This window comes from Marmota flaviventris, chromosome 10 (genome assembly GCF_047511675.1).
Source record: "Marmota flaviventris isolate mMarFla1 chromosome 10, mMarFla1.hap1, whole genome shotgun sequence".
NCBI lineage: Eukaryota > Metazoa > Chordata > Mammalia > Rodentia > Sciuridae > Marmota > Marmota flaviventris.
Window position 1 is genome coordinate 113,103,481 of NC_092507.1, and position 20,008 is coordinate 113,123,488.

The window sequence follows — 20,008 nt, forward strand, 5'->3', positions numbered from 1 at the left end:
GTACTTACACCTCATTCTGCATTTCTTTTAGGAAGCATTCTACCACTCTTAGTTTATATTTGTTCCTCTGATGGATTTTTTTTTTTTAATATTTATTTTTTAGTTGTAGTTGGACACAATACCTTTGTTTTATTTATTTATTTTTATGTGGTGCTGAGGATCGAACCCAGGGCATCTACACACTAGGCAAGCGCTCTACCACTGAGCCACAACCCCAGTCCCCCTCTGATAGATTATAAGAGCTAGATTACCTTTGTTAGAAGACAGCACAAGTTTCCAAGATATCTTAAGGAGACTGAAGAAAAATAAATTCAGATTTACCTATGCAGGCCTCTATAACCTCTCTGTGCTTCCTCTCAATCAAGTAGCTTTCAAACCTAAGGAAAGAACCTGAGCATAGCAGGCACTCATAATTAATTGATAAAAAAGAATGAACGAGGAAGCCAAAGTGGTGGCACACACCTGTAATCCCAGTGGCTCAGGAGGCTGAGACAGGAAGATTATGAGTTCAAAGCTAGCCCCAACTTAGTGAGGCCCTAAGCAACTCAGTGAAACCTTATTTTTACATAAAATATAAGAAAGGGCTGGGGATGTGGCTCAGTGGTTGAGTATCCCCGAGTTTAATCCCCAGTATCCAAAAATAAATAAATAAGTGAATGAGGAGCTGGGCATGATGGCACATGCTATAATCCCAGCACCTGGGAGACCAATGCAGGAGGATTGTAAATTCCAGACCAGCCAAGGCAATTTAGTGAGACCCTACCCCAAAACAAAAATAAATAAATAAATAAAGTTGGGTATGGTAGCACATACATATAATCCTTCAGCAACTTGGGAGGCTGATGCAGGAGGATCACAAGTTTGAAGTCAGCCTTAACAAATTAGTGAGACCATCTCAAAATAAAAACAAAAAAGGCTAGGGATATAGCTCAATGATAAAGCACCCCCATATTCAATCCCCGGTACCAAATAAACATATAAATTTTAAAATTAAAAGGGCTGGGGATGTGGCTCAGTGGTAGAATACCCTTGAGTTGTATCCCTAGTACCATGAAAAAAAACAAGAAATGGATGAAGGCTGGGAATATAGCTCAATGATAAACATTTACTTGGCATGTACGAGGCCCTGGGTTCAATTCCTAATTAAAAAAAAAAAAAAAAAAAGCAAAGAAGTAATGGCCATTTTTGCTGAATGCAGTGGCATACAGCTATAATACCAGCTATTCAGAACGCTGACCCAAGAAAACGACAAGTTGGAGCCTAGCCTGGACAATTTAGTGAGTCCCTATCTCAAAATAAGAAAATAGGGCTGGAGGGCTGGGGCTAGGGCTCAATGGTAGCACACTTGCCTAGCACATGTGAGGCACTGGGTTCAATTCTCAGCAACACATATAAATAAGTAAATAAATAAATAAAGGTTCTACTGACAACTAAAAAAATTTTTTTTAGATTTTTAAAAAAGTAAATAAACTTACATTAAAAAAAAAAGTAAAAAAACAAAAAAGGGTAGAGTTAGATTGGTGGGTATAGCTTAGGTGTAAAGTGTTTGCCTAGCATGTACAGGCCTGGGTTCAACCCTAGCACCTCAAAATAACAACAAAAGAGTAAAGTAGAAGAAGGCAGAAGGTGACGGGGCTGCAGAAAGACAAAGGGGAAGTATTGGATCGAAATGAAGCAAATTATGTAATATGCATGTATGAATATGTCAAAATTAACCTATTATGTATAACTATAATGCGTTAATACAAAATAAATTAACTAATTAAGAAGGGGTGGGGACATACCTCAGTGGTAAAGTGCCCCTGGGTTCAATCCCCAGTACCAAGATAACATAACAAATGATGAATGCAGGAACTTAAAGGGACTCGTTATAGCTGGGCCTCTAATCCCTGTGACTCGGGAGGCTGAGGCAAGAGGATCACCAAGTTCAGAACCAGGTTCAGCAACTTAGTGAGGCCCTAAGCAACTTGGAGAGATCTTGTCTCAAAATAAAAAATAAAAAGGGCTGGGGATATGGCTCAGTGGTTAAGTGCCCCTGGGTTCAATCCCTGGTATCAAAAAAAAAAAGACTCATCAATCTCTGAGTTGCAGAAGGCAGTGAGTGACAAGAGTCACAGAAATAGCAGTTCTTCAAAGAAGTGTGTGTGTGTGTGTGTGTGTGTGTGTATGCGTGTATAAAAATGCACATACATACCTCCACTTAAGGCCATACCAGTACCACGGTGGCAGATGGACATTGCCATAGGAAGAGACCAGCTACAAAGAAACACATAAAGACAATTTAAAAACGGAAAAATTGACCCCATAGCAGAGTGTCCATCTTGGCAATGAAAACATACACTAATTCTGAAATAGGCACTATTTTTTTTTTTTGGTACCAGGGAGTGAACCCAGGAGTGAACTCAGTGAACCCACTGAGCCACATCACCAGCACTATTTTGTATTTTATTTAGAGACAGGGTCTCACTGAGTTGCTCAGAGCTTTGCTTTTGCTGAGGCTGGCTTTGAATTCCAGATCCTCCTATTTCAGCCTCCTGAGTTGCTGGGATTACAGGTGTGCACCAGTGCACCAAGTTGAAATACGCACTATTTAAAAAAAAAAAAAAAAACAGTTTTCAAATTCCTTGCTTTCACTTTTTATTTTGAAAACTAGGCTGGGGTGTAGCTCAGTGTTAGGATGCCTTCCTAGCATGCATGAAGCCCTGGGTTCATTCCCCAATACTGCAAAATTGAAAAATAAAATTAAAAAAAAAAAGACATTTATTTAAAAAGTGTCCCTCCTTTTATCAGACTTCATCACTGTTAGAGCTGAGAGGAGAAAACAATTACAACTTCTTTCACAAGGAGAAACAGAGATCACTATGTTGTCACCAATAAAAGTTGGCACAATTAGAGGAAGTAATCATTGGAACATAACCACCTGGATCCTTCTGTTTCTCCAGTTTTAACACTGTAGTGGAAAATCTAAGTGAGTTTTACTTACCCAGTTTCACAAAATATATGATCATTCTTGAACTCTCCCTTATTATATCCCCACAAATATTGAACATACCATTTATTCCCTAATAAATAATTTTGCTGGATTTAGTCCTGTTCCCTTCTCTTCCTTTCCCTTCCCCTGTACTTTAACATTAGGTTACATCCCCAGTCCTTTTTTTATTTTTAGACAGGGTCTCCCTAAATTGCTGAAGATAGCCTCCAAATTGTGATCCTCCCACCTCATCCTTCAAAGTCACTGGAATTAGAGGCATGTGCCACATGCCCAGCTTAGTATATATTTCTTATCATAGTAGTTCTAAAACACTTTGTCATGAAATCAAGTTGGGCAGGATGGCACACACCTTGGGAGGCTGAGGCAGGAGGATCATAAGTTCCAGGCCAGCCTGGAAAATTTAGCTAGACTCTGCCTCAAAATAAAATAAAAAGAGCTGAGGATGTAGTTCAGTGACTCTGGACTCAATCCCCAGAATCCACTCCCCCCCACACAAATTCCTTTTTAAATCATAAATTACCATTTTGCCAAAGCATTTCCATAGAGGAACAATCAACATCGTTATTCTAGACCTGTTCTCATTCTCAAGAGGGAACTGATTGGTAAAATAGAAGGAATAGCAGTCTTGGAGAAAGTTAATGTTCATTTGGAAAATCAGCTTAGAAAGGGAATACTGACCAAAATCAGACCACATATTTAATACCCTAAAGAGAAATTACTGAAGGTTGAAAAGATCTCAAAAAGAAATTCTAGGACTGGGGATAGATTTCAATGATAGAGTGCTTGCCTAGCATGTGCAAGGACCTTGATTCAATCCTCTACCTACAAAATAAAAATGTTCACAATTAAGCCAGGTGTGGTGGTGCACATCTGTAATCCCAGGGGCTCAGGAGGCTGAGGCAGGAGGATTGTGAGTTTAAAGTCAGCCTCAGCATCTTAGTGAAGCCCAAGGCAACTCAGCAAGACCCTGTCTATAAATAAACTATTAAAAAGGGATGGGGAATGTGGTCCCTGGGTTCGATCCCTGGTACCAAAAAAAAAAAAGTTCACAGTTAAGAAAAGAGTAATATTCAGAGAAACCAAAAAAACTCACTAGAGACCATTCTGATTAACTCAGATTTAATGGGATAAATATAAAAGATGGAAGAAGAGCCACATAACCAAGGACAAACAGAACAATGGCATAATTTGGCATGAAGAATCAGGAGAGCTGCAGCTTGCAAAAGACATTAAGGACAACAAAAAGGGGCTTTTAAAATTGCATTCAGGAACAGAAAGCCCCCTAACTAGAATAGGGAATTTTGATGACAAAATTGTGAAACAGATTGCTTAAATATTTTGTCAAAGAGAAAGACTATCAGTCTAAAAAAGAACAAATATTTATTTGAAAGGCCTGAAACCCAAGAGGTAAGGAAATTTTAAGGCATTACTTAGCATTCCAAATGCAGTTTATGGGGGCTCCTAGCCCACATAAATTAACTCCCATCACTAAAAGAGAGAAAAATTCAAATGTTACCCTATTTTTTTTTTTTTTTTTTTTTGTACTAGGAATTGAGCTCAGGGGCATTCAACAACTAAACCATATCCCCAGCCCTATTTTGTATCTTATTTAGAGACAGGGCCTCAGTGAATTGCTTAGCAACTCATTTTTTGCTGAGGCTAGCTTTGAAATCACAATGCTCCCACCTCAGCCTTCTGAGCCACTGGGATTACAGGAATGCACCACCTCACCTGGCAAATGTTACCATATTTTTATTTCTTTATTTGTTTAGTAGCAGGAATTGAACCCAGGGGCACATCCTTAGTCCATTTTTAAAAATTTTTTTGAGACAGGGTCTTGCCAATTTGCTGAAGCTGGCCTTGAATTTGCAGTCCTCCAGGGCATGAACCAACATGCCCATGCCCGGCTACCCTAATTTTCAAAAGTCATTAAACCATAATAGCCCAGTTAGCCTATTACTGAGTGGGTAAGAACATTCTACTTGCCAAAATTAACCACAACATTACTTCTTGTACCACATGCTCTTCCAGAATCTTGTCATTCTTTACCAAGTATTTAGTCCCTTCCTTTAAATCCAGGCAGAACTTCATGACTAACTGCTTCAAGAAACAGAACACAGAAGAAATAAACATGCATGACTTCCAAATTTCCCTTCCTCATGCTATGAGGAAGCCCAAAGTAGTCAATGCAAAGAGTTTATGGGTATATCCAAATGAAAAGAAAAGAATTGGTACCAAGAATGTAGCTCAGTGGGAGAGTGCTTGCCTAGCATGCACATGGCCCTGGGTTCGATCCCCAGCACCACAAAATAAAACAACACCAAGAATTCAAAATTAAAAAATTATGGGAAACAGCCCATGTGGAGAAAATAAGGGCCACTCCCAACAGCCAGGATCAACCCAAGACATGTAAGCAAACAGAACTTGAGATTAGTTTAACCCTTAGACTGTGTTTTCCAGTTGAGATTCCAAACATCATAGAACAAAGATAATCACTACCACTACTCCCTGTTCAGTCATTAAGAGTCTAGTACAGAAAACCAAGACTATTTTAATTCACTTACAAAAAGTGGAAATCAGTATGATTTCACTTAGGAAAAAAAATTTTTTCAGGAAATACTGAGGTTTTTCTTTTTCTTTTCTTTCTTTCTTTTTTTTCTCCAGCACTGGGGACTGAACCCTTGTACATACTAGGCAAGTACTCTACCACAAAACTACATTCCCAGTCCTTATTATTTTGAGACAGGGTCTCACTAAGTTGCCCAAGCTCGTGAATTTACCATTCTCCTGCCTCAGTCTCCCAAGTAGCAAGGGTTATAGGCATCCACCACAGGGCCAAGCCTGAGATCCTTTTTGAAGTTTATTATCTTATTTATCCATTTCCAACTCCTAAAAGAGTATCAAACATACTGGGAATCATAAAAAAAAAAAAAAAAGTCTACTTTTCTATTTTTTGACTTTGTTAATACAATGGTAGGCAACTAGAAACATAAGAATATATGAATTTCAGCAAGTGATCTAACAATTGTGCTACAAACAATACCTTCAAGAAAGTAAAAAGACATGGTAACACACAACTACAATCCCAGCAGCTCCAGAAGCTGAGGCAGGAGAATCACAAGTTCCAGGCCAGCCTGGGCATTTAGAAAGGCACTGTTTCAAAATTTAAAAAAATAAAAGGGCAAGAGATGTAGCTCAGTGGTTATGTACCCCTGAGTTTAACTGCCAGTACCACACACAAAAAAAAAAATGAGAGCCAGACATGGTGGCAAATGCTTGCAATTCCAGCAACTCAGAAGGCTGACACAGGAAGATCACAAAATCAAAGCCAGCCTCAGCAATTTAGTGAGATGCTGTCTCAAAATAAAACATTTTAAAAATGCTGGGGATAATAAATTTTTTTTTTAATTTTTAAAAATTTTTTTAAAAGGGCTGGGGATATGGCTCAGAGGCTAAGCACCTCTGGGTTCAATTCCTGATTCAAAAAAAAGAAAGTAAAGAAAAAGCATTTCTCCAAGGAAGATATACATGATGCTCAACAATCTCTCTTCCAAAACACTCTAGAAGTTACCAATAAAAGTACGATTTCAAATATCTCAGATACATTTCTCTGACACGTCACCCTTGAAACAGGCCCACATTCCTTGATGTTTCCTTTTTGTATCCCACAAGTGTGTATGAAGTTCCATTACTGGAAGAGCAAACAAAATAGTGGTAGGCTTACCTCAGCAGCCTACTACCATTTTTTTGTGTATGTGTGACTTGTAAAAAAAGATCAAGGCTTTTAACATAAATTGAGAATAACTTGGGAAGTTCTCCATAATTATAATCCCCCTCCCCACCAAAAAAACAAACAAACATTTATCTCTGAAAAAAAAAAAAGTTTCACCAGGGACTGGGGTTATAGCTCAGTGGTAGAGCACTTGCCTAGCACATGTGAGACACTGGGTCTGATCCTCAGCACCACATAAAAATAAATAAATAAAACAAAGGTATTGTGTTCATTACAACTAAAAAAATAAATAAATAAAAAATTAAAAGTTTCACCATAAGATATTAAGAATTGAGATCACTAGCCAGGGATTACAGTGGCTTAGAGGCTGAAGCAGAATGATTACTGGTTTGAGGCCAGTCTCAGCAATTTAGTGAGGCCCTTAGCAACTCAGTGAGACCTCTCTCAAAATAAAATAAAACAAAATTTTTTTTAAAAAAGGACTGGGAATGTAACTCAGGGTTCAATCTTTAATGCCCCTGTGCCCTCAAAAAATAACTAAGATCACTTATTAGCCTACTTTTATTTTAGTAAAATGTCTAATTCCTGCCATCAGAATTATTCCTGGAATTTGGGTTGGGGAAAAAACTGAAGGGTTGTGGTATTTGTGGAGGTGGTTAAAAAATGGCCAGCCTCACTGGCAGGAAACCAAGTAGAGGGTAGCAGAGCTCAAGATGTTGCTGGGTTGGCTTTAAAAAAAAAAAGCAGATCAACAGGGACTTATCTTAGGAGGCACCAGCTATATACACTGTATATATAGTCACATATACACAGTGAGGTATGATTGGACCCATATTTATCTTAGCTCTGTCCACTGAGAGGGCCTAGAAACAATGACATGCTGGTAGTACCAAGCACATCTAACACCCAAATACTCATTTCACAGAAGCCATCAATACCCACTGAGCCAACTGTGGTTGGTACATACCTGATGTACCTACAACTAAAGCAAGAGGATTACAAGTTCAAGGCCAGACTCAGTAACTTAGGGAGGCACTATCTCAAAATAATAAAAAAAGGACTGGGGGATGTAGTTCAGTGGTAAAATGTTCCTGAGTTCTATCTCTAGTACCAAAAAAAAAAAGGAGTGTGTGTGGGGGGGTCCATTTGTCAAGTCTGGCTCCATCTGAACATCAAAATAAATGAGACTAACAGAGTATAACCCTCTCGGCAAAATAAGAATCCCTGAGTCCATACTAATAAAGAAGGCAAACTTTACTCTATAGAAATAAATAAATCTAGATGGGACATGGAATTAGAAAAATCACAGTTTGGCAACCATCAGAGTAATAATCTAATTTAGTAAAATATTATCCACAGATGTTGTTGGGTAAGTGTCTGATGAAAAACAGAATATTTAGAGTTTCAAAGTATCTTCCCACAAAATATTATTAATTATTAAATATGCCAACTTTACATGAAAAAATCCAGTAAACATATCTTAACCAGTGATAAAAGCTCATATCAGCTGGGCACAGTGGTGCATGCCTGTAATCCCAATGGCTCGGGAGGCCGAGGCAGTAGGATCGCGAGTACAAAGCCAGCCTTGGCAATGGTGAGGTGCTAAGCAACTTGGTGAGACTCTGTTCCTAAATAAAAAACAAAAAAGGGCTGGAGATGTTGCTTAGTGGTCAAGTGCCCCTGAGTTCAATCCCAGTAACCGCTCCCCCCCCCCAAAAAAAAGCTCATATCACCAATAATGGATTAAATCATCATCATGTACCTCCTGATATAATATACTGAGAAGAACACAGCATCAACTCAGGAGCCTGCCAACAATATATAAATCAAAAGTAGATTGTTTCTTGAGTTTTACAGAAGACAATTAAATGCACCTCAGGAGGTATTATACTCACCCATATCTAATTTTGACAGTGATATTTAGATGAAATTTTAAAACTTGGAGTCAATGCTATAATGGGTTAAAACTTTTGGGGCCAATGGGATGGGGTGAATGTATTCTGCCCATGGGACAAACAATCTCGGGGGGACTGGGATAGGCAGATCAGTTCAAATGTAATTACAAGAGTCCTTAAAAGTAGAAGGGAGAGGCAAAATAGATTAGAATGATATAAAGTGAGAACAAATCTGCTGTTGCTTGCTTTGAAGGTGGAAAAACAAGGCCACAAGCCAAGGAATGTGGATAGCATCCAGAAGCTAGAATTGGTAAAGTAATGGATTTTTACCTAGAGCCAATGGAAAAGAACGCAGCCCTTGCTAACACCTTTATTTGAAATCTATGTCACACTTCTAAACTTCAGAACTGTTAAGACTATGAAATTCTGTTATTTTTAGTCACTAAGTTTTAAAAGGGCTGGGGAGGGAACTCAAAGGTAGATCACTTTTATCATACTGGGTTCCTTTCCATGTGAAAGGAACCCAGTATGATAAAAAAGAAAGAGAGAGTAAAGAAAAAAAAAAAAAAAACCTGTTCTTAACTCATTCAGATATGTCAACAATCTGGGAATCTGCATAAAGGTATATGGGAACTCTGTATAATTATTTCTGCAACTTTTATGTATATTTGAAATTATCTCAACATTTTTTTTAAGTTTTGTACTGGGGATTGAACCCAGAGACCTCCCACAGGCTAGACAAGCACTCTACCACAGAACTAAATTCCCAGCCCTTTTTATGTTTTTAATTTTGAGACAGGGTCTCCCTAAGTAGCCCAGACTAACCTCAAACTTCAGAGTGTCCTGCCTTAGCATCCTGAGTAGATGAGCTTTATAAGTATGCACCACCTCAACAGACTCAAAACATTTTAATTAGTGGGAACTGTATTGGGACGCATTAGAATTTCCTAAATAGTAGTATTGCAAGATAGATTAAGGCTAGATGATAGACTTAAATCATGTCCAAATTTAAAAAGGCTTTATAAGTTATTTCCCTCTACTGTGAAGGGTATCTCATCTACACAGCTACTTTCCATCTGAGCAAATATTTCCCTCCAATTGCAGAGAATATCAGGGAGGCTAAGGACAACCTCCAGAACTTTTACCCATCACCTCTAGATTCTCTGGCTCCAGAAACTTTACCTGTAGATAGTAATATGGGGAGATACAGGACGGTTTGAACCTGTGTTCTTATTCCAGAACCGCTCCATCTCTTCTTTGGCTGTGGTTCCCATCGGAATAGCACTAAAATAAAACCAAAAGATTAAAAATGGATTAAAAGTAAGCTTGGTTTAATTTCATTTGTTTGTTTTTTGGTGACACTGAGGACTAAGCCCTAGGATGCTCTACCACCGAGCTACATCCCCAGGCCAGGCTGACCTTGAACTTGCAATCTTCCTGCCTCAGCCTCCTGAGTCTCCTGGTGCTGGCAGTTTCATATTTTATATAACAAAAATTTAAAAAAAAAGTAAGGTGAGCTGGACAAAGACAAACCCAACAACTTAGGAAAACATGTTCCTCCAATAGTATTATTTTTATGCCAAGTTTGCTTCAGTTAATAACCTTGGGGCTAGGGCTATTGTTCAGTGGCAGAGTACTTCCCTAGCATGTATAAGACCCTGAGTTCCATCCCCAATACCACAAAAACAAACAAACAAAAAACTAATTAAAAACATGATCCCATTCCCCTCAAGAAAATGTCTCAAGAAAAGTGGGTATAGCTCAGTGGTAAAGCACATGCTTTGCATATATAAAGGCCTGGAATCAATACCCAGTACCAAAAAAGAGAGAAAAGAAAATACCTCCTCATAGATTACTCAGGAACTACGAGGGGAAAAGGTAGTAATCTTATGGTAGAAAAAACCTAGCAGACATTTTCTCACTCAAATGATCAAAGTTAAAAGCCACTGATAATGGGACAAATGGCATTATATGACCACTGGTATGATGTACTGATATTTCTTATCATTAGGAAACAATCACGAAAACTCAGCTAACACTACAAAATAACTGTACTGTAGTCTTCAAAAATTCAGCCATAAAAGATAAAGACTAAGACACAGTTTCAGATTTTAAAATATTAAAGAAATATGACAACTAAGTACACGTGAGTCTAGTTAGATCTTGGGTAGAAAATGAGATACTGGATTTCATAAAGTACGTTATTTGGAAAAAATAGAAAATCTGAAAATCAACTGTGCATTAGATAAGCATTCATCAACATTAAATTTCCTAAATTTGATAATTATGCTTGTATAACTATGCTGTGTTATGTAAGGTAATTTCTTGTTCTCAGAAGAAATAGTTACAGGTAAAATATCATGCTGTTCACAACTTACTCTAAAAGAATTCTGTGAAAATAATAAATATATATTAGGCTGGAGCCCAATAAATTGACAACTATTCAACTACTTTTGACCTACAAAAATAACTGTTTCATGTGATACAACCTAAAATAGAATGAATAAACAAACAGCAAAATGTTAACAATTGATAAATCTGGATAAAAGTTGTATTGAATTTCATCATACTACTTTATAACTTTTCTGAAAGTATAAAATTTTTTTTCAAAATAAGAATTTAAAAAAGAAGGGGAAAAAAAGGCAATTAACACCAAAAGACTAGGAATGACTGTTTAACAGGGGGAAAATATTTTACAACTAATTAAGATGTGAAATTGCCTAAAATTAAAAATTACAAAAAAATATTATTAAGGAAAAAAAACAAAGTAGAAAAAGGAGAATTAAATATCAGTGAAGGAATCAAGAAGTTGGAGCACAAATTAAAAATAAAAAATAAAAAGTTGGAGCAAATCAGTGAAGTTAAAAATATCAATAAAGCTCTCACCAGGCATGGGGGCACACACCTGTAATCCCAGTGGCTTGAGAGGCTGAGGAAGGAAGACTGCAGGTTCAAAGCCAGCCTCAGCAACTTAACGAGGCCCTAAGCAACTTAAGGAGACCCTGTCTCAAAATAAAATACAAAAACAAGGCTGGGGATGTCACTCAGTGACTCAGTGCCCCTGGGTTTGATCCCCAGTCCAAAAAAAAAAGCAATAAGGCTGGCCATCTATAGTGGTGCACTCCTGTAATCCTAGTGACTCAGGAGGCTGAGGCAAGAGGATTCAAGTTCAAGGCCAGTCTCAGCACCTCAGCAACTTGGAAGACCTTGTCTCAGAATTTTAAAAAAAGAAGTATCATAACAAAGAAAATAATAATAATAATCTCCACAGACTTAGAGACTTACTTTCTGACATAGAGCTGAGGACTTAGGTGAGCTCGGAGGCAATGACGGCCAACATGTCTGCAAGATAAGAGAATCAAGAATCATACATATTTAAAGGTCAATTTTAATATATCAGCATCCCATTTTTGTACTATATTAGACTTGGGGGAAGAAGGCTAGAATAAAAATAAGATGAAGGCCGAGGATGCAACTCAGCTGTACAGCATACTTAGCAGGCAGAGGACTCTGGGTTCCCATCCCCAGAACCAAAAAATAAGATGAAAACAAAGTCATTATCAGTGTCCCTATTTTCTAGTTCAAATACTACAAATTCTAAGTAACTTAAGAATGATTAGAAGTATTACCTATAAATACAAAATAAAATTTAACTTTTTCAAAATAAAAATTTAAAAAAGAAGAAAAAAAAGGCAATTAACACCAACAGACTAGGAATGACTATTTTGCAGATGTAGGTTGGAATCTATGGCGTGCTCTGTCAGTGCTACTGTTTCCCAGACAAATAACAAAATATAAGGTAAAAGAATAATCAGAGCTGGACCAGCTGTGATGGTGCACACAAGTAATCCCAATGACTTAAAAGGCTGAGATAGGAGGATTCCCAGTTCCAGGCCAGGCTCAGCAGTTTATCAAGACTGTCTCAAAATAAGAAATAAAAAGGACTGAGGATGTGGCTCAGTGGTAGAGTGCCTCTCGGTTTAATCCCCAATAATGCAAAAAATAATAACAATCAGAGTTGATAATATTCAACAGAATACAGAAAGTGATTTTTTTAAAGATAGGTCTCATAGGAGGCAACACTTAAAAGACAGGGATTAAAAACATAAAGGGCAGGGGCTAGGGTTGTGGCTCAGAGGTACTGTGCTTGCCTAGCATGGGAGAGGCACTGGGTTCGATCCTCAGCTACCACATAAAAATAAAGGTATTGTGTCCACCTGTAACTAAAAAATGAATTTAAAAAACATAAAGGGCAGTACAAAACAGAACAGAACAGTAAGCCACAGGCAACATCAAGCACACAGTTTAGCTATAGTGGAGATATGTTGCAAATGAATGAACTAAAATTTGAAGAAGGGATTCATAGAATGAGGGTCCTAATAGTAAGCTAGGTCATTTCAGGAATTAATACAAAGTTCCAGACAACCTGGATGAACTTCAAGTCAAAAAGTCATTTAAAAAAAAAAAAAAAGCCTCTCATATAGTAGTGCAAAAAATATGGGAACACAAAAATAAAATTTTACCACTACCACAAAAAGGTAAAATTTTACCACTCCCACTTTAAAAGGACATGTAAATTCCCTACCTAAAAAGTTGCTATTTTTGAAGTATGTACTTTAGTGCCAGAACTGTTTTTTAAGTCAAAAACTAACATGTGACCAGACATTTTATATAAGAAAAATGTGACCCAAAATTTACAAAGCATTATAAAAAACACAAAACTATTATACCTTTTAGTCACATCAATACATCAAATCTGTACAAAAGTATTTCAGAAAGTGATCACAATGAATGAAGTTCTAGAAGTAAAAATTAAAAATATGTTGCTCTTCAAAAGTTTATTGTGTGCCAGGTTTGGTGGCACAAGCCTATAGTCCCAGCAATTTGGGAGGCTAAGGCAAGAGGACTGCAAGTTCAAGGTCAGCGTCAGCAACTCAGTGAGCCCACAGGCAACTTAGCAAGACCGTCTCAATCTTTTAAAAAAAATTTAAAAGGGGGGACTGGGAATATGGCCCAGTGATTAAATATCCCTAGTTCAACCCCCAGTATCCCCCTCAAAAAAAGGGGAAAGAAGTTTATTATGCATCTACTACATGCAAGACACTATGGGGATTAATAGAGCTCATGATGTTCCTCATGCCACTGACACTAGATCCACAAACATTTCAAGGTCTATGTTTTATAACAGTACACTTAAAGGGCCCACTACTTGAAGGGAAAAATCCAACCAATACTTCCTTCTTTGGTTCTTCCCTCTTCCCTGCTTTGGAGGCAAGAGGTGAATACAGACATTGTGTACCCAATGCTCCCAGAAAGAAGTGGGAACAAATCTCTTTAAATCAACTGAATTGTCTATGAAGTTGCAGGGCATGCATTCCTCACACCAGGCTAGGCCTAGTCAGCCAGCTACCCAGTAAGAGTTTGCAGATGTGGGTTGGAATCTATGGCGTGCTCTGTCTAGTGCTATTGTTTCCCAGACAAATATCAATGCAAGATTTCCACAAGGCCCTTACAGAATTGAGTTGCACAAACTTCATAATCTTATTTAAAATATGACAAAAGTAGATATCTATCCTTGTTTCATGTGAAACCAGGAACTTTGAAAAGACTTTCTTTCTCCACCCATGAATGGTGCTTAAAATATTAGCACTAGAAAGTAACAAAACTTCATATTATCTTTAAGTCAGAACCTATAATTTCTACTAAGTATTGTCCCTTTCTAAACATACTATACAAAAAATGTAATCATTAATTGGATCATTGTTGGTTTGTTGTTTTTGCTATTGTTTTTTGATACCAGGGATTGAACAGCTTTTCCACTAAACTAATTCCCCAGTACTTTAATTTTTGAAACTCTTCTCTGGACTGGGGCAACAACAATACTAGAAAAAAAACACTGCAAAGTAAAAATGATAGTCTTAGATCTGTAACTTGAGTTGTGTAATTTGAGTAAGTTACTAAACTTCAACCTTTTAATTTATAAAATGGGATTGATAATATCTACCCTTATTGATTGTTGGGAGAATTACATAAGAAAATGTACAAGAGCCATGAACAGTAGTACATGCCTATAATCTCTCAACTGGGCTGGGCTGAACACTGGGAATACGAGGGAGGCTGAGGCAGGAGGCACACAAATTCAAAGATAGTCTCAGCAACTTAGCAAGACCCTGTCTCAAAATTTAAAAATAATAAAAAAAAGGGGGGGGGGGGAGCTGTGGATACAGCTCAGTTGGTAGAGTACTTGCCTTGCATGTACAAGGCCATGGGTTCAATTCCCATCACCATAAATAAATAAATAAATAAATAACATTTTTTTAAAAACTGGGGATGTGGCTCAGTGGTTAAACGCCCACAGGGTCAATCCCCAACGCAAAAGAAAATTTAAAAAAAAAAAAAAAAAGAAGAAAGGAAGAAAACATACAGGAAAGCATTCTCTGAACTATAATACACCATTTATGTGTAAGAGATCAGTTCGTTGGTCTCCCTAAGAAGAACTTCATTGGTCTTTAGAATTCTTATCACATTTTCTTCAAAACATTCAGTGATGATAAAAACACTCATTTGGGAAAAAAAAAAAAAAAAAAAAAGGTTATTCAAAGCCATGTCTGTGATCAAACTGAAGACCATTTTTAATTCAAAACAAGACATGACTGCAATATAATGAGCTTCTTTTATATGATTTATAAACTTGATTTGATGGCATTGAAAAGGTCTTATAAACATCTGCATTTGCAATAATAAAATAGATACATATAATCTTTTTTTTTTTTTAATATTTATTTAGTTTTTTTTTTCGGCGGACACAACATCTTTGTATGTGGTGCTGAGGATTGAACCCGGGCCGCACGCATGCCAGGCGAGCACGCTACCGCTTGAGCACTTCCCCAGCCCAGATACATATAATCTTAAATGAAATGAACAATTTATTTTTTTGGTACGAGTGATTGAACCCAGGGCATTTTTACTACTGAGCTATATCCCCAGGTCTCTTTAATTTTGAGACAGGGTCATGCTAAGTTGTTGAGGCTGGCCTCTAACTTGCAATCCTCCTGCCTCAGCCCAGCTTCGGGAATCACTGGGGTCATAGGTGTGCATCTGACACTAACTCCCAAGCTATAACATAAGTCATCTTTGACTTCTCCTTTTCTGTCACCACCTATATATATGCATGGCATCATCCAATTCTACCATTACTATTTAGAAAATTTCATTCCAGTCCATTACTTTAGTCCATATCTTCTTTATATATTTCTCCCCAGAACTGTAACAGGAGCTTCTGAACTGACCTACCTAGCAACAGTCTCTTCCCTATCATTCAACTTCACCAACATGAATGTACTGAAAAATAAAGTTACTCTCATTCTTACATCCACTACTTGCATTGCTATATAAGAGTCAAAGTGTGGGCAAACTCTCCAGACCTACCCTCTCACAAATTCCCATCAGTCCCCTATACTTCTGACACACTGAACATTACATTATGCCCAGACAGAACAAGCCTCCTTATGACTACACGTCTTTGCTCATGCTCTTCTAATTGGAACTCCTTACAGCCTCTTTTTTTTTTAAATATTTATTTTTTAGCTTTAGGTGGACAATATCTTTATTTTATTTTTATGTGGTGCTGAGGATCGAACCCAGTGTCTCACGCATGCTAGGCAAGCGCGCTATTACTTGAGCCACATCCCCAGCCCTCCTTACAGCCTCTTAAACTCATCCATCAAAACCCAACTCCTAGATGGCAAGATCAAGTCACTTCTTCAGCCTTGCTCTATCAGCCAGGCTCTCATACATGTTTCTATCATCATTTGCTATGTTGTTTAATGATTCATCTATTTAACTCTCCTTCTAGACTTTGAGCTCCACAAGGGCAAGACTGAAATTCCTGACATTGATAGCACCTATAACAACTGAGAACTAATTTTTTTTTCTTTTTCCCCTAGTGCTGGGGATCACACCCAGGGCCTCACACATGCTAGGCAAGCACCCTACCACTGTGCTACATATATTGGCCAGACAGTTGAATCACAGTGACTGTGCTTAAGTGGCATAAACATTATTAGATGGAAGCCCAGCTGTCTCTATCTATCTCCTTCTTGGCCTTGGAAAGTCATTCCTTGACTGAGTGTCAATGGAATTCATGTTACTCAGCTGTGAACAGCTCTGGCTGGTCCCTGGACTGTTTAGGGAATATACAAAATATGAAGCACTATTCAAAGGCTATGAAATATAATATTCTTTTTTGGAGGGGAAACTGGGGATTGAAATCAGGGGCACTGAACCACATCCCCAGCCCTATTTTCATATTTTATTTAGAGACAGGGTCTCACTGAGTTGTTTAGTGCCTCGCTTTTGATGAGGTTGGCTTTGCACTTTCGATCCTCCTTCCTCCGTCTCCTGAGCCACTGGGATTACAGGTGTGCGCCACCATGCATAGCTACAATATTCTGATAACTAATAATTTTTAATTAGCCAAGCATCAAAAATTTTTAACTGGAGCCAAGAGTGGGAGTGCACTCATATAATCCCAACAACTTAAAAGACTGAGGCAGGAGGCTCTCAAAATAAAAAATAAAAAGGACTGAATCCGGTACAGTGGAGCACGTCTATAATCCCAGCAACCCAGGCAGGAGTAACTGGAATACAAATTCAAGATCAACCTCAGCAACTTAGTGAAACCATAGGGTCTCTAAGACCCTAAAGACTTAGAGATCCTGCCTCAAAATAAACATAAAAAAGGACTGGGGATGTGGCTCAGTGGTTAAGCAACCTTGGGTTCAATCCTGATACCAAAAAATAGAGTAAAAATAAAAAAGACTGGAGATGTAGCACAGTAGTAAAGCATCCCTGGGTTCAATCCTCAGTACAAACAAAGAAAATTATTTAAGAGAGAGAAGGGAAGAGTTTAGGGAGATGGTGGTAATGGATTGAAAATTTCACTTACATACAAATAAGCTCTAGAGCTCTCTTGAAAACATGGTGATTTTCGATTTAAATTTTAAAAATGTATAAACTTCAACTGATACATAAAAAATTGCACATATTAATGGAAGTACTACAGAATACCTTTATACATGTCTACATTGTTCAGTGTTTAAAGTGGTGATTTATAGTTAATAACAATGTATTATACACTTGAAAACTGCAGCTGGGCATGGTGGCACATCCAGCTACTCGAGGGGCTGAAGCAGGAGGATCAGTTCAAGACCAGCTCTGGCAAGTTACTGAGGCCCTGTCTCCAAATAATTTTTTTTAAAAAAGGGTTGGGGATGTAACTTAGTGGTGGGGCACCCCTGAGTTCAATCCCAGGTACCAAAAAAAGAAAAGAAAAAAAAATTGCTTAGAGCCAGCATGGTGGCATACAACTGTAATCCCAGCAACTCAGGAAGCTGAGGCAGGAGGATTTTGAGATTAGATTAAGCTTCAGTAACTCAGTGAGACCCTGTCTCTAAATAAAATATAAAAAGGTCTAGGGATGTGGCTCCGTGGTTAAACGCCTCTGGGTCCAGTCCCTGGTACCCCCCACCCTCTGCCCCAAACTCCTTAGAGTAGATTTCAAGTATGACACACATACACATACACACAAGTACATGGGTACTACATATGTTGACTAGCTATATTTATCACAATGTATACATATTTTAGAACATCAAATTGTACACCATAAATATACACAATTTTTATTCATCAAGTGAAAATACACATTTTGTGAAATTTATTATTTCTCCTAAGTGGGCTCAAGTTATTACTATTTTCAACTCACAAATGAAGAAACTACAATCATAGAACTAAGGACCCTGACTTGTCCAAAATAAGTGAAAAGCAACCCTTAGAATTTCTTAAAAGATACCTTCCTTTGAGATTAAAATCAGTGTACTATAAACAGTATCAAATTCCTCTAGTTGAAATGGTATTAGGATGGAATCTTCTATGGGGGAAAAACAGTTTTAATTCACTATTTCTCCATCCAATAAATAAATAAAAGCCCTTGTGAGAAATAGAAAAGTGCCCTTCCATAAGAGCTTAAGGTTACCACTAATGAAAAAGAAGTGTATTTCTTGGCATTGAATCCTAGTATGGACAGAACAGTGCTACACAACATAAAACGACACTGTCTGGATACACTTTAATGAATATGGTTACAGGGGATTAGCTGCAGGACCCTCAGCAGATACCAAAACCCATGGATGCCTATATCCCTTCTATAAAATCATGAGGTGATTGCATATATCCTATGTACATTCACCTTATTATTATTTTTTTTAATCTTTTGGTACTGGGGATTGAACACTGGGGTGCTTTACCACTGAGTTACATCCCCAGCAATGCCCACTCCCCCCTCTTTTTCAGATAAAATCTCACTAAATTACTGAGGCTGGTCTGGAATTAGTGATCCTTCTGCCTGAGCCTCCTGAGTTCCTGGGATTGCAGGCATTAGCCAACAAATACAGCTATTCCTATATACTTTAATCATCTCTAGACTATTCAGAATGGCCAATATAATGTGAATGCTGTGTGAATAGTTGTTACATTGTATTATTTAAGGAACCACAAAGAAAAAAAATACATAGTGCAGTCCAGGTACAACAATCATAGTTGAAGACTGCACAGTATGTAAACAGAAAGTGTAGCAATTAACTCTGAAATAGTAAGTTCTGTAGAGAGGAGAGACTGAGAATCTATGAAATGGTGGGAGGCTAACGCAGTATGCCTAAACACTACTTCATTTATGTGGACTCAGCATAATGCTTGGCAGGCAGCAAATTCAAGTAACTTCTTGTAACTTTCTGGAATTTGTTTTTCAAGTATTTGAACCCATGGAGACAAAACCCAAGGATAATAAGGGGTGACTGTAATGACCCTCAGCTTCTAATCACTAATCCTGAAGCTCATCAAATAAACTGTTTAGAACAAATACGATCATTTCAAGCTAAATGTTAACTCCTCCAAAAGCTCCTAACATCTACTAAAATATGATATCAAAATCCAAAGCCATTCAATTATGATCAAGTCAACTGGAAAAAAGGAAGGAGCTCCAGCAAGACTGGCCTCGGCATATCTGAGAGAAAAGATACATACGAAGATAAAAGGCAAAGAGAAAATAAAGGATTAAGATAACTGATCTCAACTCCCAAGAAGAATAATTTCGTCACAGAGAAAAACTAAACAAAATCCCCTATTTTTATATTGCCTGACTGAAGTGGAAAGAGAAATGAGAAGACATTTGGGGAAATCGGGAATTGAAATCTCAACAGCATTTAAGCTAACCTTCCATAACAAATAGTTTCCAAAAATAGGGCTGGCACAAAATTATACTGGGATTTGTACCAGGAACATCCACAGGCGCTAGAGGCTAAGGACTAGAAAGGCTTGGGAGTAGAAAAT

General features: G+C 37.7%; 1 protein-coding gene across 1 annotated transcript in view; it reads right to left on the bottom strand.

The window, feature by feature from the left end:
- Sdhc (succinate dehydrogenase complex subunit C) overlaps window positions 1-20,008 on the bottom strand; it is a 40,796-nt gene that overhangs the window by 20,029 nt on the left and 759 nt on the right. The window contains exons 2-4 of the mRNA XM_027950796.2: window positions 11,906-11,962; window positions 9,803-9,904; window positions 2,195-2,256 (exon numbers count right to left, since the gene is read on the bottom strand). Of these exons, the coding sequence (XP_027806597.1) occupies window positions 2,195-2,256; window positions 9,803-9,904; window positions 11,906-11,962 (221 nt within the window). The remainder of the gene's footprint in view (window positions 1-2,194; window positions 2,257-9,802; window positions 9,905-11,905; window positions 11,963-20,008) is intronic.